Source organism: Euphorbia lathyris, chromosome 3 (assembly GCF_963576675.1).
Source record: "Euphorbia lathyris chromosome 3, ddEupLath1.1, whole genome shotgun sequence".
NCBI lineage: Eukaryota > Viridiplantae > Streptophyta > Magnoliopsida > Malpighiales > Euphorbiaceae > Euphorbia > Euphorbia lathyris.
Window position 1 is genome coordinate 103,089,216 of NC_088912.1, and position 27,947 is coordinate 103,117,162.

Genomic DNA, 27,947 nt, shown 5'->3' on the forward strand with positions numbered 1-27,947 from the left:
TTTTATTCTTTTCATTTATTTTTATTTTTTCATATATTCTTTTAAACTTTAAATGGGTAAACGAAAATACCGCTCAGAAATTCCCCGTCCAGAACGGGGATGAATTTTGTCCCTCTTTATTTCACAGGTAGGTATAGGGATTCTCCGTTTAGACGGGAACGGGGATGGAACTCCAATCCCCGCCCCACCCCGTTTACATCCCTAACAAGATACTTGTGATGTAATTAAGATTCTAATTTCTTCTCCATGTCAAACAACAAAATTTGATCCTCAAAATTAAATGCTGAAGCAGAAGAAAGAAATTGGAATCCAACTTTAACAAACAAAAAAAATTTAAACTTCCATTACTGTATGCCATGATTTTCCCTATTTGTGGCGCTCTTTTGCTTTGTATTCCTCGTCGTCATTTTCGCCGTCTGATTCTGTTGAATAATCGACATCTTCTTCATCGGACGGTGGAGAAGGATCGAGACGAGCAGCATCTTTCGCCCATCGAATGATCTTCTCAACCTCATCTTCTTCATCTTCTCCGTCATTATTGCTACGAAGTTGCGGAGCAGCAGATGAAGAACCTTTGAGAGCAGCGAATCGAGCTAATAGATCATCGTCGTTCGATTTCGTCTGTGGCGGAGGATTCGGCGGTTGATTTTTTGTAGTATGTGTTTGATTCGGAGGTTTAGATGAAGAAGAAGACGAAGAAGATTTGAGAGCTTGAAAGCGACGATCGAGATCAGGGAGGAGGTAATCGGGGGAGACACGGGACATGTGAGATCAACTGAAAGTTTTAATAGAAGCTCATCTTGCGCAGCCTGAAGCAATTTCTCCACTTCATGTTACAAAATTTGATTCCTCAAAATTAAATGCTGAAGCAGAAGAAAGAAACAACAAAAAAAAATTAAACTCCCTTTACTGTATGCAATGATTTTCCCTATTTGTGCCGCCGCTGGTCTGTTTTATATCCCTCGTCGTCGTCGTCATTTTCTCCGTCTGATTCTGTTGAGTAATTACCGTCCTCTTCATCGGACGGTGGAGAAGGATCGAGACGAGCAGCATCTTTCGCCCACCGAATGATCTTCTCAACCTCATCTTCTTCGTCATTTTCTCCATCATTATTGCTATGAAGTTGCGGAGCAGCAGATGAGGAACCTTTGAGAGCAGCGAATCGAGCTAATAGATCATCGCCGTTCGATTTCGTCGGCGGCAGCGGTGGATTCGGCGGTTGATTTTTTGTAGTATGTGTTTGATTCGGAGGAGTAGATGAAGAAGAAGACGAAGAAGATTTGAGAACCTGAAAGCGACGATCGAGATCGGGGAGGAGGTAATCGGGGGAGACACGGGACATGTGAGAATCAATTGAAAGTTTTAATAGAAGCTCATCTTGTGCGGCCTGAAGCAATTGGTCGACTTCTTCATCGTTTCCTCCGCCTCCTCTCTTCTTCGTTGTACTTTTCTTATTCATGTTTCGAATCTCTGATCTCCGACTCAGGTGAGTGCTGTCACTCGGGTTATCTCGTTTCAGAGCCATTTGAAAAAGATAAAAATATATTTTATTAATTTTAAACCATACAGAAAGTGACACCTGGATATTATTATTTTTTAATAGAAAATATTTATATTTTTATTGGATCAAAACACAACACAAAAAAGGATTTTGATCCAAAATGGGTCTTTTAATAAAAATAATTTCCTATTAAGAGTCCAGTTAGAAAATATTTCCACTGTGGAGCTTTTTTAACTGGGCTCGAAATCGGAAGATAAACTTCCAGTTTCGAAACCGGAAGTTAGTCTTCCGGTTTCTATATGTTAATTTTTTTTTAATATAAAATTTTTTTTTTCAACTTCACTGCTGCTTCTCAAAAAAATTTAAAGTTTAATTTCAAAAAACTCCCTTTATTTTTTAAAAACTTTTAATTTAACTTTAAATGTTTTATTCTTTTAAATCTGAGTTTGGATTATTTTTGACAGTTTAAATTACGGTTTTTATAGTTTCTTTATAATTTCAAACGTCACGGAAAAGTTATGGCTCGAAATAACAGTTAAACTGTAATTTAAAATGTTCGAAGTGACAGTTAAATGTAACTTTGAACATTTAACTGTCACTTTGAACATTTTAAATTACAGTTTGAAATGGTTTAACTGTTATTTAATTGTCACTTCGAACCGTAACTTTTCAGTAACGTTTGAAATTATAAAGTCGAAGTGACAATTTAAATTACGGATTTTATAGTTTCTTAATAATTACAGTTTGAAATATGGTTTTTTGCACTTTAAACATTTAACTGTCACTTCGAACATTTTAAATTATAGTTTGAAATGGTTTAACTGTTATTTAACCGCCATTTCTAACGGTAACTTTTCGGTGACGTTTGAAATTATAAAAAAACTGTAAAAACCGTAATTTAAACTGTCAAAAATATAATTTCAAACTCACATTTAAAAGAATAAAACATTTTTAACCGAATTATATATTTACTACTTACTAATTTGGCAAGAAAATATTTAATTAATAAATTTAAAAATAAATAGTTAAAGATTGAAGTTGAATTAAAAGTTTAAAGAAAATAAAGGGATTTTTTTGAAATTTAACTGTAAAAGTTTTTGAAAAGCGGTAATGGATTTAAAAGCTTAAAAAAAATATATATATCTAATTTTTTTATTAAAAAAAAATTAACATATAGAACCCGGAAGACTAACTTCCGGTTTCTTTACAAAATGAAACCGGAAGTTTATCTTCCGGTTTCAAGCCCAGTTAAAGAAGCTTGACAATGGAAATATTTTTTAATTGGGCTCTTAGTAAGAAATTATTTTTATTAAAAGACCCATTTTGAGTCAAAATCCCACAAAAACAAGTACTTACAAGATTTACAAAATGATTACATAAACCAAAAAGAGCCATAAAGGCATAAAAAAAAGTTTAATATATAAATAACCCTCTAAACTTGTTCAAATATTGCAACTGCCCCCTCCAACTTTCAATTGTAATAACTTACTCCTTAAACTTGTCCAATTGTAAAACACAACCCTAAATTACTGACATGGACTGCAATTGAAGAAACGCGTGAAATACAAAATATGCAACGCTCGTGGAGTATGATAATCAGATCTTTGGCGTGATACGAATCCGGGAAAACTTTTTTACAGTTGCTTCAAATACGGGGTAAAAAAATTCTCAATTTAGGGTTATGTTTTACAATTGGACAAGTTTAAGGGGTAAGTTGTTACAATTGATAGTTGAGAGGGGCAGTTGCAACATTTGAACAAGTTCAGGGGTTATTTGTGTATTAGACCTAAAAAATATAAACAACAATGAAACATATATTTCTTACGTAAATCGAAATCTGCAGAAAAGTAGATGCAATCCAAATTTCACTATTTAGGTCACTCCGAATATTTGGATCTGAGTCATTTTTTTATTGCAACCATATGAATTTAAAGTTGGTACGAAAAATAAAAATCATTTCAGCATAAATCATTGGTGTATTAATTTAGCCTTTAAACTTTAAAATTGGTATAAAAATCAAATTAACTCAAGATCAAATTAAAAAAAATATAATATATGTTTGATATAGAAATTTATATTTTGATATCTAACCTGAAGGATGGTAAAATTACACATTATCTGATTATATGATACGACTACGATATGGAATTTTAGTGTTAGTATTTATTTGGGTTTGGCTTAATAATTAATAGATCATTTTCAAATTAATCTGAGATGACACGATAATTTTTGTGTCACATTCGGGTCGTATTTGGTCAACCCGAACTGATCCGAAAATATAATTTTAAGACTTAATATTGATCCCTGAACTTGTATGAAATGTTCAGTTAGTCCCCTTAACTTGCACAAAATGTAATCCATTGATCAATTGGTTGCAAAAAAAAAAAAAGTTAAATACGAAAAATATATTGCACGTGTCTTAAAAAAAGTAAAATGACCAAAATCAGGTATATGGTTCTAATATTAGAGAAAATAAGTTTTATAGTTGAGGAAGTAATAACTTTATTTTAATCTATTTTTGAATTATATAATAACATTTTAAGATGTGTGGAATAAATCTTTCGTATTTAACTTACTCTTTTACAATCAAGTGATCAATTTATTACATTGGATAATTAATTTATTAGTCCTTATATTTTGATAAAACACACTATTTAGTCCCTGTATTTTCAAAAACACACGGTAAGGTCCCTAACCTTTTTCTCAGTGAACTGTTTAGTCCTTCTGTCTGTTTGTTAGATTTTTTTATCGTTTATGAATTCGGAAATGACTAAATTACCCTTTACTATTTACTCAAAAGCAATTCACACCTCTATGTCTTTCTCTCACAACTCGCGCTCACAAAAAAACGGAGAAATGATTGAATCCATAACCCATAATCGAATCACTCACGCTCACTCTTCCTATTTGAATTGAAGGTAGAAATCGACTCAAATCTCTCTCGCTTACTCTTCCTGTTAGAATTGAAGGTGGAAATCCTTATACTCTCAATGGTGAGTTTAATTTCCTCCATATTCTCAACTCATGTTTACTGTCGATTGCTTCAGTGATGACGAAAGATGTTTATGCTAATCCAAATTGACTAACAGAATCTTCATGAGAGTCTAACGGCAGAGACTAAACAGTTCACCGAGAAAAACGTTAGAGACTAAACAGTTCATCGAGAAAAAAGTTAGGGACCTTACCATGTGTTTTTTAAAATACAGAGACTAAACAGTATGTTTTGTCAAAATATAGAGACTAATAAATTAATTACTCTATTACATTTTACGCAAGTTGAATGGGCTAACTGAACACTTTATTTAAGTTGAAGGGGTTATCAGGACACTTTAAAAATTCAGGGACCAATCAAGTTTTTCAGACAAGTTCACGGGCAAATGAGTATTAAACCTAATTTTAAAGAGTTTTTTTTTTTTTTTTAGTTTCTCTTCATTTCCCTTTGTTGGCTGCGTTTCTTCTTCCCCAACTCTGTTAATACGAGGTTTGATCTTCTTCCCCAACTGTGTCTTGATTTGCTAGATTTCTATTATATTTGTTATCTTTCTTTCTTCTATTTTAATTTGAGACTCCTATTTTTCAGCTTTCCCAAAAGTTATACCAGATTTGCGTTCTTCCACACTGAGTTCACATCCGAGATTTCTCCGTATAACGATCTTAAAGGTGCGATATAATTAAAACTTTGGATTTCATTGTCTTCATTGATTATTTTTGGGTATTTCTGGTCTATAGATTGATCATTGTTCCTCTGCTTCCGCCTCTGTTTAATTGAAAACCCTAGAGTCTTGTTCAGTTGAATTCATCTTTTGTTTTTCCCCAATTTACATAATGATGAAAAATAAAAGAGAGGAACGTTTGATTTGGTTTTATCCATTTTGAGTTTGGCATGTCTGTGTTCTGAATTTTCAATTTGTATATTATTGACAACGGATCATCATCATCAATTTTATTTGAAGAAAATTTAGAGAAAAATAGACGAATGTAGTGCAAGTGTTTTGCAGCTTGAGGCAAAATAAGGTATCAGCAATGCTAGTTTCCACATGCTGCAATTAAATTCTATAATTGGGAGATAGGCACTGCCCATCACAAACAGGATAGCAAAGAAAATTTATGATATACATGGAACCATGAGCAGTTTGTCTTTACATAAAAGTCTATAATCTGCAATAAAAAAAAAATAGGAAAGTCTCAAACGTCTTATCACAAATCCATTTCCCAGACATTTACAACAAAATAGGAAGGGAATTAAAAAAAAAAAAAAAGTACATGAAAATTACTTCTTCAACTTGAAAAGGAAACATAACAGTCATATTCTATGATGCATGGAAACTCTTCATGACATGCATTTGCCCGTTTCCGGAAGATGTGGAAATGGAAACTCTCAGAAACTAATACGAAACGTTTCCGTAATTACCTAAAATATGAAACGCGTCTCTCAGTTTTTAAACAATTTTCCCTACCTATGTCGATTAAAATTCTAAAAATTCAAACTTTCTATTTTGCAATTCCCATTCAATCTAAGATTAGGAAGATTGAAACTTCCTATTTGAGAGATAATTCCTTCCTTGTGTCCTTCAATTTAAAGCACTTGCCCATATTTCTTTCTCCTATAATCTTTGTCTCTTGAATCTAGATTGAGCTTGGACTTTCTTCCTCGTGTTCTTCAATCTTGTTTTTTTAATATATTATTCTATTTTTAATATTTATAAATATGCCCCTATATTTTTAATATTTACATATTTCCTCCACGTTTCCGTTTCCTATGCTTTTCGGAAATTATGTTTCCCAATTTCCGTTTAAGTTTCCTTTTCCGTGCAACATAGATCATATGTATATATAATCAAATGTATCGTATGCACTTTTTGAAATGTAGGGATGCTCACAACTCTTGCTATATGCAACTTTGTGGCATGTAGGGATGCTCATAACTATTACTTTATAGAATTTCAATTCATCATTCCTAAAATAAGAAAAAGAAGAAAATGCCTAAAAATGAGATTGTCTAATTCTAGTTGCTCCTCTGCAATGGGAGTCTTTACGCCGAAAGGACTAATCCGCACAGTAAGCATTTACAAAGCCTGTACCCTTCGAACTGTCCTCATTACTAGCATAGCAGCCCAGATATCTTTTGGGCTCGGCTTGATGCCATCTCCGATGTCCTTTCAAGTAGACTGCCCGCCCTATATTTCTCTTAGAGAAGGGACCTAGCGTGCCAATGATTCTTAACTACTGTGACTTCCATTGCCGCTCCTTCTTTTGCTACCTTGCTAATGGTTGGAAGTCTTACTGCTAATGTCCTAAGCTTCTAACTTGCCTTGTGGCTTTGATCGTGTATTAGTTATAGCCAACCTCTTTCTGTCCTCCTATCCGAGTTGCATGTGCTTCCCGTGCTGATCCCGCTCTTAGACTGGAATACAAAGCTTGCCCAGTATAAGTCTTGGAGTGAGGATCATTTTAAGGTAATAAGATGATACTTCACACTAAGCCAATCAACGATAGATCTATCATCATAGGTAAGAAAAATAAGTTCTCCCTTATAATTAATTACCGCAACATGAATTGGTAGCTCAATCAGGAATTTGAAAACAACAGCAAGTTCTACAACAAATAACAATTAAAGAGAAAAGAGAAAATGCATATATGATGTACATGTTGGCCTACCTCAGTAATCAAACTTGGATCAACCCTTCATCTTCTATGAGTTGCAATTTGAACTGGCCAAAATGAATTAATAATTGAACATGAAAATCAGAACAAAGCCAAAATCAACTTTGATCTTTGAGAATAATCAACTAAGAGCTGGATATTTAATATTGGATTACTAACTTGCTATCATATCGAATATTTTCAAAGCAACATTTTGCAAAATTAGGTTTTATCTAAGAATTGTGAACAGAAAAATTAACCAATTATCATGGGAAATCCTGTTAGAATAATAGTGTACCCGTATATATCTGGAAATACAGAAATTCCATTATTTGGAAGCCGAATGCCACAGCCATCACCCTCCATCTCCTCCTCTGTGTCCGGTTTATTTATTTATTAACCTAAAATAAATAAATAAATGTAGCAGATGACGTGGAAAATTAAATCATCGTAAGAACCATACTGGATTTAACCGGATGGAAGTCTAGCCCTAACACATAGAATTTCGACCCCCAAAATCAGTCTTACCATTCTACAATCACCGTCGTCGTCTTCCAGTTTCTTCAAATCAGTGTTTTCTCTCGCCTGAATTATTTGATCCATAGCTGCCTAATTAAGCAAAGTGAGTTTATTTGTCACTTCTTTTATTTATTATTCTGAATTAGAACAGCATCAACCAATTTATTTGCTTTTAGATCTTGGGTTGTACCTATCGTTGTTCTTTCTGTTAGCGATTTGATTCTTATCCTGATTGGATTTTGCTCCTTTGTATCTGTACTCGATGATTGTATGTTGGATATACATGGTTTTGATTGTGTTTTTAATGGATGAATGATGATTACGGGAGAGACGTGGTTGAACGTATTAGAATAAGAGCAGGACATGATTGATTTTTTTCCTATTATTTTCAGCGGTAGAAAGTTTGTTGATTAGATTTATGATGTGTTGTAATGGGTGCTAAATTAGTGAAATTTGATCAGTGCATCCATTGATCATCTATGTTGTTAGTGACTCATCGTGATTTATGTTGTACCTATCGTTGTTCTTTCTGTTAGCGATTTGATTCTTATCCTGATTGGATTTTGCTCCTTTGTATCTGTACTCGATGATTGTATGTTGGATATACATGGTTTTGATTGTGTTTTTAATGGATGAATGATGATTACGGGAGAGACGTGGTTGAACGTATTAGAATAAGAGCAGGACATGATTGATTTTTTTCCTATTATATTCAGCGGTAGAAAGTTTGTTGATTAGATTTATGATGTGTTGTAATGGGTGCTAAATTAGTGAAATTTGATCAGTGCATCCATTGATCATCTATGTTGTTAGTGACTCATCGTGATTTATGGGTGCTAAATTGATATGTTTTTAGTGTTTTCACATGAAAAAATTAAAGCCCCGTTCATAGTTTTCATAGAATTTTAGGCTTTTTTCGGCGATCACTGGGTGCTAAAGCCCCCCCAAAACCCCCCTTGGATCTGTACCGCTTCCGCCCTTTCCTTTAGACCCGATTTAGCTTTAATAAATATGTTTTTGTGATCCTGAAGATAATTTTGTATTTGAAATCTGAGAATCTTTTGTTTATGGAATGCCATGAGAATCTTTTGTTTCTTGTTTGTTGCTGCCACGTGGACAACTGATTTTTCATCTCTCCTGTGCTTCATGCAAATGCATTATTTAAAGGGTAAATAATTTATTAGGTCCATCTTTTTTATCTAACGCGCTGTTTAATCCCTCTATTTTGAAAAACACGTTATAAAGTCCCTATCTTTTGTCAATTTTAACCATTTGGTCCTTCTGTCTAGTTTTTTTAGATTTTTAACCGAGTCTTAGCTTTCAGGACAGCCATAGTAGGTACAAAATGACCATGTTACTCTGTTATTTTCAATCTGTCTGTTCATGCCCAATATAACTGTTAAAAATCTGAGATCTTATATTCAAAGGGTAAATTACATCCATGGCCACTGAACTTTACCCATTTTAACATTGTGGCCACTGAACTTCAATTCTTAACGCCACTGAACTTTACACTTTCTAACACCGGTGACCACTCAACGCCTCAAAACGACCGTTGACGGTCTAAAAAAGGGCGGCCTGGTGCATTACGTGTCCCCGCTAAGCGAGGGTCCGGGGAGGGGTCCCACCACAAGGGTGTACTGAGGGCAAGCCTTCCCTTGCCAATTTTTGTGGCAAGAGGCCGCTCCTAAGACTCGAACCCGTGACCTTCGGTCACACGACAACAACGTTTTACCGTTGCGCCAAGGCTCACGGTCTCAAAATAAAAATTTAAAGAGTTAATGATATTCTAAGGAACTTTAATCCTTGAAAATTTTCGTTTTGAGGTCATTCAGGTGTGTTTGATTAGGAGAGAGAGAGAGTGAATTTTTAGAGAGAGAGCTCCAAAAAAGGTTATTTTGGAAAATAAAAAATGTGGTTTCATGGTAACCGTCATTCTGAACAACTTTAATTCTTGAATATTTTCATTTTAAGGTCGTTAACGGTCATTTTAAGGAGTTAGTTAAAGTTGAGTGACCACTGCTTTTAAAAAGTGTAAAGTTCAGGGCCATAACGTTAAAAAATGAAGTTCAGTGGCCACAATGTTAAAATGATAAAGTTCAGTGCCATGGGTGTAATTTACCCTATATTCAAAATAGGGGGATTGAACAATATGTTAGGTAAAAAGGAGCGGACTAATAAATTATTTACCCTTATTTAAATCTGTTTGCTTAATCATTTCGGGATTAAGGCTTTGTTGTTGTTGTTGTATTTAAATCTGTTTGCTTAGGATTATGTTTATTAATTGATAAATGTGTTAAGTTACTTACATTATGACTTCCTGTGCAGGATGGCGGTTGCTGAGCCACCGTTTCGACCACGGGAGAAGCTCCTTGAGAAGCAGAAGTATTTCCAAAACGTTCACAAACACACATACTTGAAAGGTCGTTATGATAAGATCACCTCCGTTGCCATTCCTCTAACTTTAGCAGGCACCGCATTATTCCTTATTGTGAGTCTTTTAGTTTACTTCTGAACTGTGAATCTTTTTCCAGGCTCTAACTACCATTAAAAAAAAATGGGTGTTGCTATTTACTGCCCCCCATTTTACTTATCACCGCCCCTATTTGACAATTTTGCCCTTCTCATTTTATTTTGATAAAAAACTGAAAATTCTTTCTCTCTTCCGAGTAAAACCGAAATTCTAAAAATAATGGACCGAGAACTCCGGAAATGGACGATTTAGTTTTTTTCTTTTTTTTAATACTTGTATTTGGCCTCGCGGGAGAAAATCCCGCCTGCCCAAAGGCCAGGCGGATGAACTTCCCGCCTGGCCTATGGGCAGGCGGGAGATTCATCCGCCTAAGCATAAAAATTTTTATGAAAAATCGTCAAATTTTTTGTGACGAAAAGTGAAAAATCGTCCAATTTGTTGTGACGAAAAATGCAAAATCGTCACAAAAAATATGCATTTCTTTGATAAAAAATGTAAATTTTAATGTTTCCGACTCGTAATTATCCATTTCCGGGGTTCTTGGGTTGTCACGCATCAATTATTTCATAATTTCAATTATTGTTGTTTGGGTTTGTGATTTTGGAGAGAGAATTTTCAGTTTTTGATAAAAATTATGAGAACGGAAAAAACAGTCCAAATGGGGGTGGTGATAACCGCTTAATTCTAGCGAGGTGGCCATTTAACATTACAAATTTTCAGGGTCGAGGAATCTACAACATGTCTCACGGGATTGGGAAGAAAGAATGAGGATGATGCACAACATGTTATATTCTGCTCATAATGAAAGAATTATTTGCTTTCGCGCATGGAGTTTGTTGTTTTAAGAGTTATTTTTGTTTCGGGCCTTCAATAATTGCATGTGCAGAACTAAAGCTACAAAACTGAAATGTGATAATTCACTGTTGATGGCTTTTGTTTTCTGCTCATAATGATAATTCACTATGTTACGCACATCGATAGAATGATATAACCTGAACCTGTTCATGCTTGATGTTTTCTGGCAATAGATCCATTTTTCATAGATATAACCTGAACCTGTCCGTGCTTGACGTTTTATGGCAATAGATCCACTTTTCATAGGTAGACAGGATACGGGAGCATGTTTTTCACCCGTAAGAGGTGATGGCTTCTTTTCAAGTTGTTAATATTGCATCATTGAGTCTTTAGACTTCACTTGCTTATATGAACTCTGTTATGCGTCTATAGAACTACGTAACCTGAGCTTGTTCATGCTTACGTTTTTCTAGCAATAGATCCATTTTTTATAGGGAGACGGGATTTGGGAGCATGTTTTTCACCCGTAAGAGGTGATGGCTTCTTTTCAAGTTGTTAATATTGCATCATTGAGTCTTTAGACTTCATTACTTATGTGAACTATGTTATGCGTCGATAGAACGATATAACCTGAACCTTTTCATGCTTCGCCTTTTTCTGGCAATAGATCCATTTTTCATAGGGAGACGGGATTTGGGAGCATGTTTTTCACCTATAAGAGGTGATGATGGCTTTTGTTTTCAAGTTGTTCATATTGCATCATTGAGTCTTTAGACTTCATTGCTTATGTGAACTATGTTATGTGCCGATAAAACGATATAACCTGAACCTGTTCACGCTTCACGTATTTTTAGCAATAGATCCATTTTTTTTATAGGGAGACGGGATTTGGGAGCATGTTTTTCACCCGTAAGAGGTGATGGTTTCTTTTCAAGTTGTTAATATTGCATCATCGAGTCTTTAGACTTCATTGCTTATGTGAACTATGTTATGCGTCGATAGAACGATATAACCTGAACCTGTTCACGCTTCACGTTTTTCTGGCAATAGATCCATTTTTCATAGGGAAGACAGGATACCCGTAAGAGGTGATGGTTTCTTTTCAAGTTGTTAATATTGCATCATTGAGTCTTTAGACTTCACTTGCTTATGTGAAATCTGTTACGTGTCGATAGAACAATATAAACTGAACCTGTTCACGCTTCACGTTTTTCTGGCAATAGATCCATTTTTCATAGGAAGACGGGATTTGAGAGCATGTTTTTCACCAGTAAGAGGTGATGGCTTTTCTTTTCAAGTTGTTAACATTGCATCATTGAGTCTTTAGACTTCGCTTGCTTTTGAACTCTGTTACGCGTCGATAGAACTATGTAACCCGAACTTGTTCATGCATCACGTTTTTCTGGCAATAGATCCATTTTTCATAGGGAGACAGGATCCGGGAGCATGTTTTTCACCCGTAAGAGGTCATTGCTTTTCTTTTCAAGTTGTTAATACTGCATCATTGAGTCTTTAGACTTCATTGCTTATGTGAACTATGTTATGCGTTGATAGAACGATATAACCTGAATCTGTTCACGCTTCACGTTTTTGTGGCAATAGATCCATTTTTCATAGCGAGACGGGATTTGAGAGCATGTTTTTCACCCGTAAGAGGTGATGGCTTCTTTTCGAGTTGTTAATATTGCACCATTGAGTCTTTAGACTTCATTTGCTTATGTGAACTATGTTACGCGTCGATAGAACGATATAACCTGAACCTGTTCACGCTTGAAGTTTTTGGTAATAGATCCATTTTTCATAGGGAGACGGGATTTGGGAGGGTGTTTTTCGCCCTTAAGAGGTGATGATGGCTTTTGTTTTCAAGTTGTTCATATTGCATCATCGAGTCTTTGGACTTAATTTGCTTATGTAAACTATGTTACATGTGTCGATAGAACGATATAACCTGAATCTGTTCATGCTTGATGTTTTCTGGTAATAGATCCATTTTTCATAGGGAGACAAGATTCAGGAGCACGATAATTGCCAGGTCTATTTGAAATCTATTTTTATATGTAGAAGGTGCTGTAACCGTGTTAACAAAGGAAATCTGTAAAAATTCCTCGATATAAGAGTATAGGTCACAACCAATTAATTCTGATCAAATCTGATCAAAACTCCTTGAAACAGATGCAAAAACCTTAGTGAACCGCTCACTATAGTATTGGTGCATTGATGTGCACTAACGCATAATAATTTTATAATTATGAATTTTATACGAAGTTTATTCTTTTATTTCTTTTAAATAATTTTTTTTTTCTAAATTTTTGGCTATTGAAATAATAATATTAAGTAATAATATATCACAAAAATAAATTTTTGATATATTTTATTTATAAAGAGAGTATATCCAATTTTGGATAAGAATTAATTGAATTTAGAATTTTTATTCTACTAAATTATTTTTCTTTACTAATGAAATAATTATATTTATGAGAAAAGTAAGTATATGCCAAAACAGCACTAACAAATTAAATCCCTAAAAATCCTTGAAATAGGAATATGAGTCACGAACAATTAATTCTGATAAAACTTTTTGAAACAGGAAAAAAACTTCACTAAATCCCTTAAAATAGTAGTAGTGCATTGATATTATACATTGATGCATAAAGTAATATGTTGATGTCAAAGCGTACTGCAACTGTGTAGAGTGTAATAGTTGTTATGTATCAAAATAGAGCTCATGTATCAAAATATAAACATGATAAAGTTCTGGTATAAAAAATATGGCTAATTTGATCATGGATTAATATGATCATTCTCTCCAAAAATTGATTTGAGTTAAATTGATCATTCATGTCAACTTTAAAAGCCAATTTGAACCTTTATTCCTTAGCGGTTACTTCATGATTATTCCAACACCATTTGAAAACCAAACAGTAAAAAGATAGTCAAATCTAACCATAATGTTTTTTGGAAATTCAGATTTTACCTTAATATATGATATTGTATAAATTTAATTTTAACGTTTTTTACTCATATCTAACGAAAATTTTGAAAGGGAATGGTTTGACAATATTTTGACTGTTATAGCGGACCTTCTAAACAAGTTTGTCAATAAATAGAAGTAGTTATATACATTTCTAGTTTATTTATAACTATATTAGTAATATAATAAATATTTTGGACACGTCGATAAAAAAATGTGTGAAACTTATATGTAACATTCTTAGAAGAAAAAAAACTTATGTGTAACCGACTTAATTTGTTAGCATTTTAATATAAAAAAATTGTGACTATATTACTAACACACTAAATAGCACAACATAATTTCTATTTGAAAGTTCCGATATAATAAATAAATAGCAGTCAAATTAGTTTTTATCAAAATTTTGATAATGTAAAAATAAAATTGATTTTGCTTAAAAATGTTAGAATTGAATTTATAACATTTCGTATTTGAGAATCAAATCAACCATTCTCCAATATTTCAAGAAAACCCAAATGTTATAAAACTTGAATCGGACCGTCTAGTTTGATCGGTCGAATCGGAAACTAGCTAGGTATTCGGTCTGAACCTAACTAGTTTTATTAAGTCCCGTGGGATCAAACTGGGACCCAACGGTCCGACCCGAAAGCAGTGTGACCTTGATTTTTTAATTTTTCTTTTCATTTTTTTTAATGAAATTAAATTTTAATTCTTTCGGAAGAAAACTAAACCTAACACAAAGAATTTGCATTTTATAATAATTATTTGACGTATTGTAAGGGTAAAAAAGTAATGGACCACAACAAAAGTAAAAAAGTAATAATAAACATCAGTTCCGTGTTGTATTCATGTCATCCCGATTTTGATCCCATGGACCTTAATGACCATATATTATTTGATCATTCACCATTAGATCTAGGCTTATTAGAATCCTAAGGTGGTGATTCAAAGCATCATGCGGTTCAGATTTAATAAGCCTAGATCTAACGGTGAATGACCAAATCCACTTGGTCATTAAGGTCCATGTGAATATTCATGCCTGTCGCCCAGTATAGTGTTTCGACTACATCTCTCTACGCGTGAGAGAGTTTTTTTCCCTAATAATTGATTAGAAGTTTGTAAAGACCCTTTATTTATAAACTAGTAAAAAAATTCACATTTCTTTCCTATATAGAAATTTTAGTTTCTAATTTCCTATATAAAATACATTGACGTATTTCAAATTATCACCTTTAATTGATTTTTTTTTTATTTCTAACTTCTTTCATATATATAATTTATAAAAATAATTTCAAATTAATTATATATATTATTTATTACATCATCTGATCCGATCAATCCAAGTCATCTGACCAATTAAACAATCTCTGGTGTTTTTGCAATGTTATTAAAACCGGATCTAGATATCAAATTGGATTTATAGTTGGACCAGAGATTGTTTAATTGGTAAGATGACTTGGATTGATCGGATCGGATGGTGTACAAATACTCATAGTTTCTGATTTTAGAATATGATGAGAACTAAAATGAATACAAAAAAAAAATTCTACAAAGAGAAAAAAAAAAACTCATTAAGATGTATAAAAAGATATAAAAAAAAAACAAACATGTTTCTCGTAAATCAAAATCTATAGAAAAACAAATGCAATCAAATCTCCAGCATTTAGACCATCTCGAACATTCGAATTTGAATAATTTCTTTTGATACCATCACACAGATTTATTTATCTACAGACAAAATAAACTGTGCTCTTGCCAAATCCAAAAAAAATAAAAATAATAATGAAAGAGTACTCTTTAAGTTTGAAGTAAGAATTCTTCACAAAAAAGAACTGTTGTCAAACTATTTAAAAAACAAATTTTGAATACAGATAAAATAAATAATGTTCTATAAATCAAGTTTTATGTTCAGATCAGATAAAATAAATAATGTTCTATAAATCAAGTTTTATGTTCAGATCATCGAGGGTGCAATTATATTATTGGCACAATACTTATTTGGATCCCCAAACTAAAACTTCAAAGTTAATGAGGAATTCAACTAGTAAAATCATCAATCAGATCCCTGAACTAACCAAAATCCATCAATTGAATCCACATTCTACACAAAAATCATTAATTGAGATCTCATAGAAAATTATTCAATTGAACAATTCAGACTCTCTTCCCCAACCCCATTTTGAACCAACGCATAAATTATTACAATCTATATCAAATACTCACAGTTTCTGATTTTAGAATATGATGGAAACTTAATTGATGATTTTTTCTTAGTTCATAGAACAAATTGATGATTTTGATAGTTTAGGGTCCTAGTTGACTTTGAAGCTTTAACTTAGGGACACAAATGGGTATAATGCCTATATTACTCAACCACTCAAATGTGTAAAAATAAAAGATGAGCAACTTATCACAAAAATCGAAAAGATCAAAGACCTCAAAATACTTTACGAATACCTTCGCGGATATTAATCCTCATCCAAAAACTGGTAGTTTTATGATTCAAGAACAATATCAAAATCTTTATTTTCTGCAGCACCCTACTACTTCTCATTGGCATGAAAATTGTACACAGCTTTCAAATGAAGATTATCAAAACCTACCAATGTAATGAATACTAAAAAAGCTAAATCTGATGATGGTAAATAATTTTGTTTCTGTTTCCTCAAAACAGTGCAAAAGTGCTCTTTGTCCAATGCAATTTCACCTAGAAAACTTGATGATACACAACCCCGTTAGGCCTTTGCTCCGGTTACCCCACTGTCAACCCAAACCCGAACTTGTAGTCTTTCTTCTGATGATCTAACTGCAATATATCAAAAATTTGAATTTCTTGTCAACCAGCAAGTTTGAGAGATTTTGCTTTTCATTCCATATAAACTATGTGGTTTCGCGCATTTGTAAAAGCGTTCCCGTGGTTTAAAAGTTTGCTAATGCAGGTTGGAAGTTCCATCCATTTGTAAGAACCTAGGAAGCACTGACACTTCTAGGAGGTTAACGTGATGGAGACTCCAGGGACACTTTTGGGACATGGCTTCTGAGTTAATTAAGTAGAGAATATAGGGGGGTTTTAATAATTTTACAGAAAAGAGGGGTTGATATATAAAAATAAAACCCTAATGGAAAAAGAAATCAAAATCCAAAGAAAAGAGTAGGGCAACCTGCCATTTTTTTGGTAGTTTAAATAGTTTGAAGTATTAAATGTTTCTTTTTATGAATTAATGACTTATTATGGATGTTATTTAGGGTTTATAATGACTTATGAATGTTATATATATAAATTTGGGTGTCCCTGCTGTACCACGTGACTCACATTTTTGTAAAAATGACGTTTGTTGCACCCACACCGTACGAGTACCTGTTTTGGTGCTTCCTAGGTAAAAATAGACTTTTTCACTAAAACTGATGGTTTTATGGATGTTATTTAGGGTTTATAATGACTTATGAGTGTTATATATATATAAATTTGGGTGTCCCTGCTGTACCCATGACTCACATTTTTGTAAAAATGACGTTTGTCGCACCCACACCCGTACGAGTACCTGTTTTGGTGCTTCCTAGGTAAAAACAGACTTTTTCACTAAAACTGATTGTGGACAAAGGAAATTTTAGTCATTTTATCATTTATTTCTACTTTAAAATGTTTGTATATGTTAGGAGTGGTGCAAATGTGACAAAAGAACACTTTGATTTTGTTCTGAATGTTTGCCACATAAGCAAATTTGGAGTGAAAGGTCAGACCTGTGTTTGTAACCTTTGAACTATGGAGACGTGTTTACAAATGCACAAAACGACAAGGTTTTTTTTTGTACTTTGCCCTAAAATCTAATGCTACAGTGACCTTATTCAAATATCACAGATTTCTATAATGTTTCAACAAGGTGATGACTCCATAACGAATGTCACAGCTCAAGAACGCATCAGATTTGAGTGAACATTGAACCTTATAACATAAGATGTCTAAAATAACAGCTTCATATTTTAACAAACCATTACCTCTGCAGAAAGAACGAAATTGAGACCCATATTTAAACGCTCTTCCAAGAAAGCTGTTGCAGTGCCATTGGAATCAATTTTCCCTCTTAGACGAGCCTGAGACAACCACAACCATAGACGTAAGTTTTCATTAACGGATTGAATTTGAATCATAAACAATTGATAAAAATAAGTGCTATTAATCAGTAATCAGATTTCAGTTCCAGTTCAGACATTTATTTCAAGCATGAAACTTTTGATTCACTTCACAATTCTGACATTTTGTCTGATTCACTGTAGGTATGATTGTTTGCAGGTTAACTACCAGATAATATGAATGCTTAACCTCTCTAGCTCTTGCATTGAAGATTATATAGTTTAATCATGAACAGATCATGATACAAGATCAGGACTTCTTATCAATAATGCGCAAGAGAATTAAAACCCATATAATAGGTGGAAGGCAATAAAGTAAACATCAATCTCTCAATGTCCATTGAACTTGGAGATAGCTTTGAACCATACCCGCATATAATATAGAAGATCAGTGCATTTCCGAGAATCATAAACACCGCACAGAAAGAGAATGTTAACTGAATAAGTGAATAACATTTCTGAGGGTGCACCAAAATAATTTATTCTTGCAGTTAATTGATTGATTCCATGTGCAAGTGTTAGATTAAGAATTGTCAAGGTTTTGTTAAACAGGAGTTGAAATTCCTTGTGTTCTATTGGTAAACTCAGTTCATTAACTAGGGCAACCAAAAATTGCTTGTGGCATCAATTATACATTATACAATTTGCATCTGTAGTCAAAGTACCCCGCATGACCAATTCCCCATGTTAAGTAGTGCACAAAACATCAAAAATTGTTAACATTGTTGTGATCATATATAGAGAAATCCAAGCATCTAAACTCATCAGCTTGGACCAAACACTCACTAATAGAGATATGGCATAATATATAATATTTGAACAAGGTTCAGTTATTTTATAACTGCACACATCCTAAATTAGGATTTCAAAGATCAATCACATATTACAACATGGCTAACCATTGTAATGCAAGAGAATGAGAGAGATGCTGAAATACGAATAACATATGTTATAGAATATATTATTCTATTCTTTTTCTTTTCTCTATTTATTTTAATTATTATATTGCTAATTTTTATTTTCTATATTTATTAGAATAGAAATAATATATTTTCTAATATATTAAATATATTCTATATTTTTCTATTTTATTTAATATATTTTTTTCGATTTCTATATGTTTTATATAGAAATCGAATAGAAATAGAATATATAAGCAAGAAATAGTTTATAAGCCACTAAGAAGTTGGAGAGCATAACTTACTTGTCGAAGGATGTAATCATAACCAACACTTGCTGTCACATCTCTTGACAAGTAGTTGTACATCAAGTCAGTTGCTAGTGAAACCTTCACAAAACATAGTGTAAGCATAATGGTTGGAACTTGGATCACAATTATAGCTTCCTCAATTCACTTCATTACCTTCTCAGAAATCTTTTGGACATAGCTCAAAAGCACCATTCCAGTACTAGCAACTTGCCCAGTCGCAACCTGGATGAAAGAAAAGTGATTTGGCTTTGTAAAAGAAGCAGGACATGCCAGAGTGCAAAATAAAAAGAAAGCTACTTCTAATATGCTAGTGGTAATATCACCTACGTATATATAATACATTTATAATGCTTGAACGTCCACCTGTCTGAGATCATTAACTGAAATTAATCCCAGAAATAAAAATGTGAAGAATTTGCAGCTCCACTTAAAATAATCAAATAAATCTGATATCCACTGAGTCGCATTTCAAAACCAAAACAGCGTAGCAAATTGTAGAAACATGAAAATTATTCCATCTAGATTTTCCAGTGCATGCTTATGCTTTTGCATAACACTTAATTTTGCTGCACATAACATCTAACACATTCACTAAATGAACAGCTCTATTTCTCCATCGCGGTTTTATTCTAAAATTGTCAAGTTCAATTTTTGTTGAAATTTATAGAATTGAACATCTTAGCTTCTGCTATAGTCTGATAAACTGAGGTAGTGCCTCCAGGTAGTACTTCAAAATAATTATATATAATTGGATGCTGATACTATGGCATGTCTAAAAGATGTTATGAAGGATGAGTTGAGTAATACCATCTTATCTGTCTCATACCGAGCAGCATACCCAAGGCCAGACTTCCTATGCTGACCAGCCCAAAATACTTCACCACCCAAAGACATATTTGGGGTCACACTCTGCATTAAAATGAAGATTTATGAGAAGTATAATAGAACAGATTTAGGTAACCCCTTCATGCAATGCAACATGTGAAGGGAAAGAATTAGAGAGACCCCCAACCCAACAATGCACACATAAAAATAATATTAGTACCCCTTTGATTTTAAATTGAATTTTGAAAAACATCTCTATGGTATAGATCTTCTATGCATCAAACAAACTTTGGTTTACTTTTATGGTTTACCCATTGTACCTTCTCTAGGACCTATGATCACATTAATCTTCACCTTCACTGATTTTATAGCAGGATTTTCTACCATGGTAATTAGAATGCCGAATTTCATTATTAAATCAGTATGATGTCGAGGAGGCTGCATACATCTTGTTCCAGTCTTCAAGCTAATTTACAAATTATTAAATTTCAGTGTTATAGTTATTGCATTGCATGAACTTGATCACTTACCTGAATGTAACTAGCCCCAAATAAGGCACCATTTCCCAGTTGAATCTGGGCCCTGTAATCCGTGCCCTGAAGAGACATAGAAATGGGCAAGAAAGCACCAAAATTAAGAATGAAAAACATATGTAATCATATACGAGGACCAACTCATTAGAGTTCTCACAATGAGACACGATACTCTGAATAAAATGTCAAAAAAAGGTCACAAAGATTATTTTGATTAAGTTTCAATATAGTTGCCAGCTATATGCATAATGATCATACCATAACTGGCTCGCATAATAACTTTTATCACCACAATTATTCTTTTTCTTAATTTCGAAGACAACTCCCAAAACTACAATTACCAAAAGATCAGATGTTCATTTATTCCAGGAAAACAAATTTTAATGGAGAAATATGCATAACTTCCAATCAAAGTCAAGACAGTTAAATAACTGCTGCCACAAATGTAACCATGACAGTGGAGAAAAAGCAATGTATGTTCCACTAATTACACATTCTATCAAAGGGAAAATGATAAACAAATAACATGACCAAAGGTAAAATCAAGAGAACTTACCTTGTAATCGAAATTGAACATGGCATGTGACATATGCGGCTCATGTGTGAGCTGTATAGAAAATAAAGTTTAAGAAGTGTTAACTCATAAACCCAATACTTCCAAACAAGAAAATGGCAAGAGCAATTATAAGGGAAAAAACATAAGACAAAAGAGTGAATGAGAAGATTATATACTTAACCTGCGCATTAGCCTTCAAACTAAGATCATCAGTCAAATCACACTTCACTCTAGCATTTAATCTTCCATCTGTCAACACTCTCCCAATAAGCATTAGCTGCAAAGACCATTTTAATGTTATTCATATTTTCTTATAATTTTGAAGACAACAGTAACAAGAATGCATAAATTAGTTAAAAGGCTTCTGAAGGCATATATAATAAAGTGTCTACCTTCGGATCTACAAAATTAGCACCAAACTCATAGTGAGCAGTGGGGATTTTGATAGTTTCTGCCGATTGGGAGGGGAGTTCCATAGGTCCCATAAAAACACTGAGATAGATAGAAAAATGATTCAATATTGTCAACAATCAATTTGAAGCTGTCATGGAAATTAAAATGAAAAATTGAAAAGCATCCAAAAACAAAAGAAGCCAAACAACCTGTGGCTGAGGGAGAATTTCTGATTGAGTCCTTTGGTAAAATCAAAGCGCATCCCCTCAAAAACCTCTGGCTTTAAAGACACTGCAAAAGGTTATTAGGAAACTCAGTAAACTATTTGAATGAGGACTACTTATTCAGCTCAAAATTTTGACAAATAATCTGTTCCGTGTAGGCGTCCCACTCTCATATCTTCTTTAAAGTAGCAGCACTATAGTAAACAACTAAACTGCACATATATTGTAAACCATAATTCAAACTCAAATACAGGACACTTGAGATCACGTATAAATTAGTCCACAAACTTTTATGCTGTCCTAACAAGTTTTTCATTAAACACATAATAAAAAATCAAGCTTTCGAAGTGAAACAATTTTGATGAGACAGAGAAGTTAGAGGAGCTTAATATTCTGTTAAACCTATTACAAGTGCAAAAAGGCCCAAATGTAACTACAAATTTGGCAATCCTCAACTCAATTAAGCTTGAGTCACTTTTCCTACTAATAATCCAAATATCAGATGACCAATTGAAATTGGCAGTTTATAGCTTTTGCAAACCATAATATATAAACATTTTCAAAACTCTTACTGCTCGACCAAACCAAACAAAAAAAGTGCATAATCTACTATTTAACACAAATTAGGGTTTCACACTAAGGCAGACTGCTAGAACCAAATCCAGGACTCCATGAACACTGAGAAAATCACATATACAGAACAGATATGCAGATCGAGAAATCCATAAAGAAACAACCGAAAACACAATCGATTAAATGATCCAGTAAATCAAAAGAAAGATAAATTAAGTAACAATAAGCAAACAAAATATAGGCAAAATAAAAAAAATGAAGAAACTGATAAGAAATGAAGGAAATGAGGATGAGAAACTGTACTAAGAGCTTCGCGATGGAGTTCTTCATAAGGAATAGGGCAAGGAAGTTTCATGTAATCGACTTTCTTCTGAACTTCAATGATCTTGTTAACTGAAGCGGAAGTTGCATCGCCTAACAGCGATGTACCTGGAGATACTATCCCCGCCATTGCAGTATTTTGAGCTTCAATTCGGTGGATTTCGAGAGATATACAGTGGCCCGAGAGGTACGCGAGCAGAGAGTGGCTGTGCGTTCTTCTCCTTCCGGTCACTCTTTTGTTATTATGGGGTTTAAGGAAGGGTTTTAAATGACCTATTTTCTGTGGGGCCCACTAAAATTGAAATGAATAAACAAGAAAAATGAAATTCTTTTAGGTTTTTGTTGATTAAGTTTTTTTGTTCTTTTAATTTAACATACTCCGTGTTATTAGTAAATTCAGTTCAGTTTAATAGCATTCAGTTCAGTTTATTAATCAGTTCGATTCCATATTGAAGAAATTACACAGTAAATCATTTTTTGAATTTATTTTACAGTTAACTATCTTGCTTTTTTGTTTTTTATCATCATCATTGATTTTAAATTTAAAATATCAAAATCTGATGAATTATTTTTAATTTTGTCAAACTGCAGTTAGTAGTTATTAAATTATTTATTTAATTATTTCAAATTCACAATTCATTCCTATATTTATGTAGCCCCTATCCTTCATCTATTTCCCTTCTCTGTTCTGCGTTTTTTGTTTTTTCTTTTTTAGTTGGTTCTTTCTGAATTTATTTTTCTATGTCTTAAGCAATCTAACGACGTAATTCATAGTGATTTCATAACTCATTAAAATCTTTTATGTAGAGTTTGTCTTTGTGGTTTTATTAAGAAAGTATTATCTAATTCCTTTGTTTGCTGTTCTTTTTCACTTACCTTCTTGGTTCTTTGCTTTTCGATTTTCTTTTTGTAGCCTTTCTGTAAACTATTGATGTAATTCATAGTAATTTAGATACTCCTTCGAATTTTGTTTTTCTTGGTTTCGTTTTGCTTGTGTCTTGCTGGAAAAAATTAATGGCAGAAACTGGTTTTTCCTTCAAGCTGGTTTTTGATAATTCCACCAATTACTGGTTATTCATTTTGGCAAACTCCTTCCATTTGGACTCAAGTATATTCCCATTATGATTATATATTGATATGGTATGGACATCAATACTTTATTGACGTATCATCCCAAAGTTTTATTTTTGTTGCAGAAGTTGCTAAAATTCAAGTCCTCAAGTCTCTAGTTTTTATATTTTTTGATTTGAAAGCCTAAATAAAATGAAAATGAGCAAACAGGTACCTTATTGAAGCTAGAGATTTAGGGTTAGTCATATGAAAGTTATAAACCATTTAAAATATTATAATGGATAAAACTGATAAATAATATTTAAAATTATATTCAATTAATATATTCATAAATAAGATGGTTGTATTAAGTTTTGCAATTATACAACCTTTTTTTTTATTATGAGTGTTATTGCTGCAAAGTTTCTTTTGGTTTACTAAATATACGAAATATGCAAAGTTCTGTTTATTCTCAATTTTAATCTGATAACACAACATCAATAACAAAAATTCTAAAATCTCACAATGCTATCAACTATGTTTTCTTCTTTCTCCTTGTTATCCTAATGTTTGGTTTGTTGTTCAATTGATGATGGTAGTAATTTGGTAGAAATGACAAAAGAATTATTGTTCATAATTTCGTTCAACAGCAAGAAGTGCATGATTTTATTTGTATTGATAAAATAACATTTCAAAGCATAAGAAGCTTATAATGCAGCAAAGTAATTCATATGTATTTCCCAAAAAAAATCTCAAGGACAACTGACAACAACAAATACAAATCACCGAGAATAACAAATAATTGATTGGAAAATTCTGTTTCTACTTGAAACATAAACAATGCTTCCACCATTGTCATCCACAAAATGCTTCAAGCTTTCTACTTTTCTATTTATAGATATAAAGAGGCCTCTCATGATTAAGCAGTCTAAATCCAAGTTCTTTAATTATTAAATTTCTAATATGATACTGTTATATTCATATGTATTTTCAAGTAACTTTTCTATTCATATGTATTTTCTTATTGAATGTATTGCTATATAAGTTTTTTACATGATATTCTTTGTTTTGTGTTGATATATGTGTAGTTGATAGAAATAAAGTGTAGGTATTTTAAGCTTCTTTTCCCTCTTCTTTTTTTTTTTTTTTTTTTTTTTTAAAAGATGAATGTTAACTCAAACAGTTATCAATTTTAAAAAGATTAATTCAAATTTAATCATAGTTTCCATTTTCCTTTGTTTCTGTATATATTTTTTTCTTCTATACTCATATTCAATGTGTTCTTTTTATGAATATTCAGTATTTTTGGTTATAAATTTTTTTACCCAATTTATTTCTTTCTCCGTGTATTAATTTATTTGTTTCCGAATTCAATCGTTTTCTGGTTAATCCTTTTAACATTTCTGCAATATTTTTTTATAATTTGAAGAACTAAATTAGTTGCATTATTGTTACTGAAAACAAAATGGAGGACAGACTCATAGAAATAACAGCATCTTCCAATTTCGAGAACAATATGAAAGCACATATCATATTGTTTCAACAGACTTATAGTTATGAATCTGAAATTCATTAGACGCCATTAGCAAGCATGTGGATGAAAAGAAATAAAAGTTTATTTAAATAAGAAAGAAAGGGTGAATAGGAGTTAGAGAAACAAGTAGCATTAGCATTGTTGGTTTGTTTTGCAACGTGGGAATTGCAGTTCTTGTTTGCAGTTATTTTTTGGTTGATATTTTGAGTATAGGTTTAGAATTGTTTGACATAATAAGAATAATTTTCATTGGTGTGGGTAGAATGTATTTATTTCAAGCAATTGTGAGTTTCATGTAACTAACCCTTCAGTATTTATCATTACTTATTGATTCAGAATATCTTTTAAGGCCCAATAGGCCCAACCGGCCCAAGGGCTAAAGGGCGAGAAGCCTCAAAGGCCCAAGGAAATTCACTATAAAGAAGGAGGAGCCAACCAAGGCAAAGGGGATCGGGTAACATACTCTTTATCTCATTTTCAATAGACTAACAATACTCTCGAGCGACTAACTATCTTGATCGTCGGAGTGTTCCCAGGAACCGCTCCCCGCACAGAGACGACCCTCGAGGAGCCCGACACTCCCCGAAGAGAGCTCGGATCACTGTTCCGCTTATCCTAATTATTTGGTGCAGTGAACGTGGACTACAAGTGACCTCGGAGCCTCCAGCGAGATGCAAACGCCAACTGAGTCCACTCCAACGGAGGCGCCGGAAATTGGAGCAACTAGTTCTATGACAAACGTGGACCGGTCCGCACCGGTCATCCCAATTTCCCCTAGAAATCTGGCTCCACTGATGGAGGAGGTAAGCCCGGAAGAAGAGGAAACTTACAATACCACACAGCTCCTCAGTGCGATACAAGGTTTTCAAACCACTCAAGTTGTTCATACGGCGGCTCAGATGAAGATCATAGAACAACAGAGAAGCTTGCAGGAGGAAAATGCCAAAATTTGGTAATATCTCAAAGCAGCAGCGGAGACACAAAGAGAAGGCGTGTCCCCGGGGCAGTCCTTAGGACTCGAGATACCCACGGGGAGAGGGGCCGGTGCCGCCACAACCGGAGGAAGCGGCGTACCACGGGAAGAGACAACGGCCGCGAACAGCGAAGACACATTAGAACTGAAGATTCAGCGCTTTTTAGACAAGAGAGCCCTCGGAGGCGTCATGGGAGGAAGCATCACCTCCAGCAAGACGCCGCTAGTACAAAGAATCATCGAGACAAGGTTCCCACGAGATTGGAAGGCTCCTCGCCTATCGCAATATTCGGGAACCGAAGACCCAAACGACCACGTGGCGTCCTTCATGAGCACTATCAACCTATATTCAAAAGACGAGGACATCATGTGCAAATTTTTTCCCACCACACTCTCATCCAGTGCCCAAGAGTGGTATCGAGGACTGGCTCCCGAGTCAATTGACTCGTTCGATCTGCTAAAAGACCTTTTCCTCTCCCGTTTCGCCGCGGCAGCAAAGGTAAAAAAGATCAGCTCGGACCTCAACGGGCTCAAGTAGCGGGCAACCGAGCCACTGCGTAACTTTCTTTCCAGGTTCCACCACATGGCCTCTCAGGTCAAGGGCCTCAACCTAGAGGTAGCTCATGATGCCCCAGTAAAGGGAACCTCGTGCGAGCCCCTAAAGCAAAAATGCTTTAGAAAGATGTCGTGATCCTTCGAGGAGCTCATGACCATGGCACAAACCTTCGTCCGATATGACAACTGCGATCGCCCGGTAGGGTACGAGGAATCGGAAAGGGACAAGGCCAGAGGAGATATGCGCAAAGAGGAAAAAAGTAGACCAACCACAGAGGCACGAGATGAAGGCCGGGCACGCAGGGAGGCCCCCATACCTTTCCCAGCATGGGTCGAGCGGGCAAACCTTGAGCGCAGGGGAGACCGATCTCGTGGAAAGGAAGTACATTATGCTGCTCAAAACCAGCCCCGCCATTACGCACACCTGACTCCCCCGGCGGATAAAGGAAAGACCCGTGCCGAGAAGGAATACTGCAAATACCACAAATCCTCCGGACACTCCACGGAGAATTGCTATCAACTACAGAAAGAAATCGAGCGAATCACAGAGCAAGGTGCGCCACCGAAAACTATCAGGCAGAGGGAACAGAGCCCGAAACAGCGTGACACCGGCCGAACAGATGAGGCCAAGCGACCAAGATTCCACGGAGAGATCCATGTCATAAGAGAGGGAGCGCCGGCACTTTGTCCACATCCGGAGAACTCCCGAAAGAGAAAAGCAGCTGATCAGACCCTGACGCTATAGCCACCACTCCGGACCAGCCATTCGGAGGCCTTCGTAGTCACCATCAACATCGCTGGCTTTAAAACGCATCGGGTGCTGGTGGACACAGGAAGCTTAGTGATCCTGCTTACCTGGAGAGCGCTCCGCGCTATGAAGAATACTCACACGGCCCTCCGAGCCGAAACTTTTCCCCTGGTTGGTTTGTCAGAAATAGAAGTCCCCGTGAAGGGAGTCATCTCTCTGTCAATAATCTTTGCCGAAAACGACCAACAAGTAGAGGACGCCGCTGAATGGGTGGTGGTGGACATCCCCTTGGCCTATAACGCCATTATCGGAAGACCTCTGCTGGCTAGCCTCAAAGCTACAATTGATATCTCCGACCTATGCTTGACTTTACCGCGTCGAAGTGGCAAAATCACCATCCAAGGAGATCGCATCCTGGC

At 34.4% G+C, this 27,947-nt stretch overlaps 1 protein-coding gene and 1 long non-coding RNA gene across 2 annotated transcripts; one reads left to right on the top strand and one right to left on the bottom strand.

Annotated features, from left to right (window-relative positions):
* The first annotated feature begins 220 nt into the window (after nt 1-220).
* Nucleotides 221-11,148, top strand: LOC136224235 (uncharacterized). Its single transcript, XR_010686336.1, has 5 exons — nt 221-1,486; nt 4,924-4,982; nt 5,082-5,161; nt 9,992-10,154; nt 10,857-11,148. It is a non-coding gene; the product is annotated as an uncharacterized lncRNA (long non-coding RNA).
* A 5,197-nt stretch (nt 11,149-16,345) lies between these two features.
* On the bottom strand, nt 16,346-22,894 carry LOC136224320 (mitochondrial import receptor subunit TOM40-1). Its single transcript, XM_066012621.1, has 11 exons — nt 22,651-22,894; nt 21,760-21,841; nt 21,550-21,649; nt 21,339-21,434; nt 21,158-21,208; nt 20,599-20,664; nt 20,051-20,152; nt 19,397-19,465; nt 19,238-19,321; nt 17,899-17,994; nt 16,346-16,708 (listed from the first exon to the last, which is right to left on the bottom strand). Exons 1-11 carry the CDS (start codon nt 22,796-22,798, stop codon nt 16,655-16,657), a joined length of 948 nt encoding a protein of 315 aa, XP_065868693.1. The 5' UTR covers nt 22,799-22,894; the 3' UTR covers nt 16,346-16,654.
* Between the last annotated feature and the right edge of the window lie 5,053 nt (nt 22,895-27,947).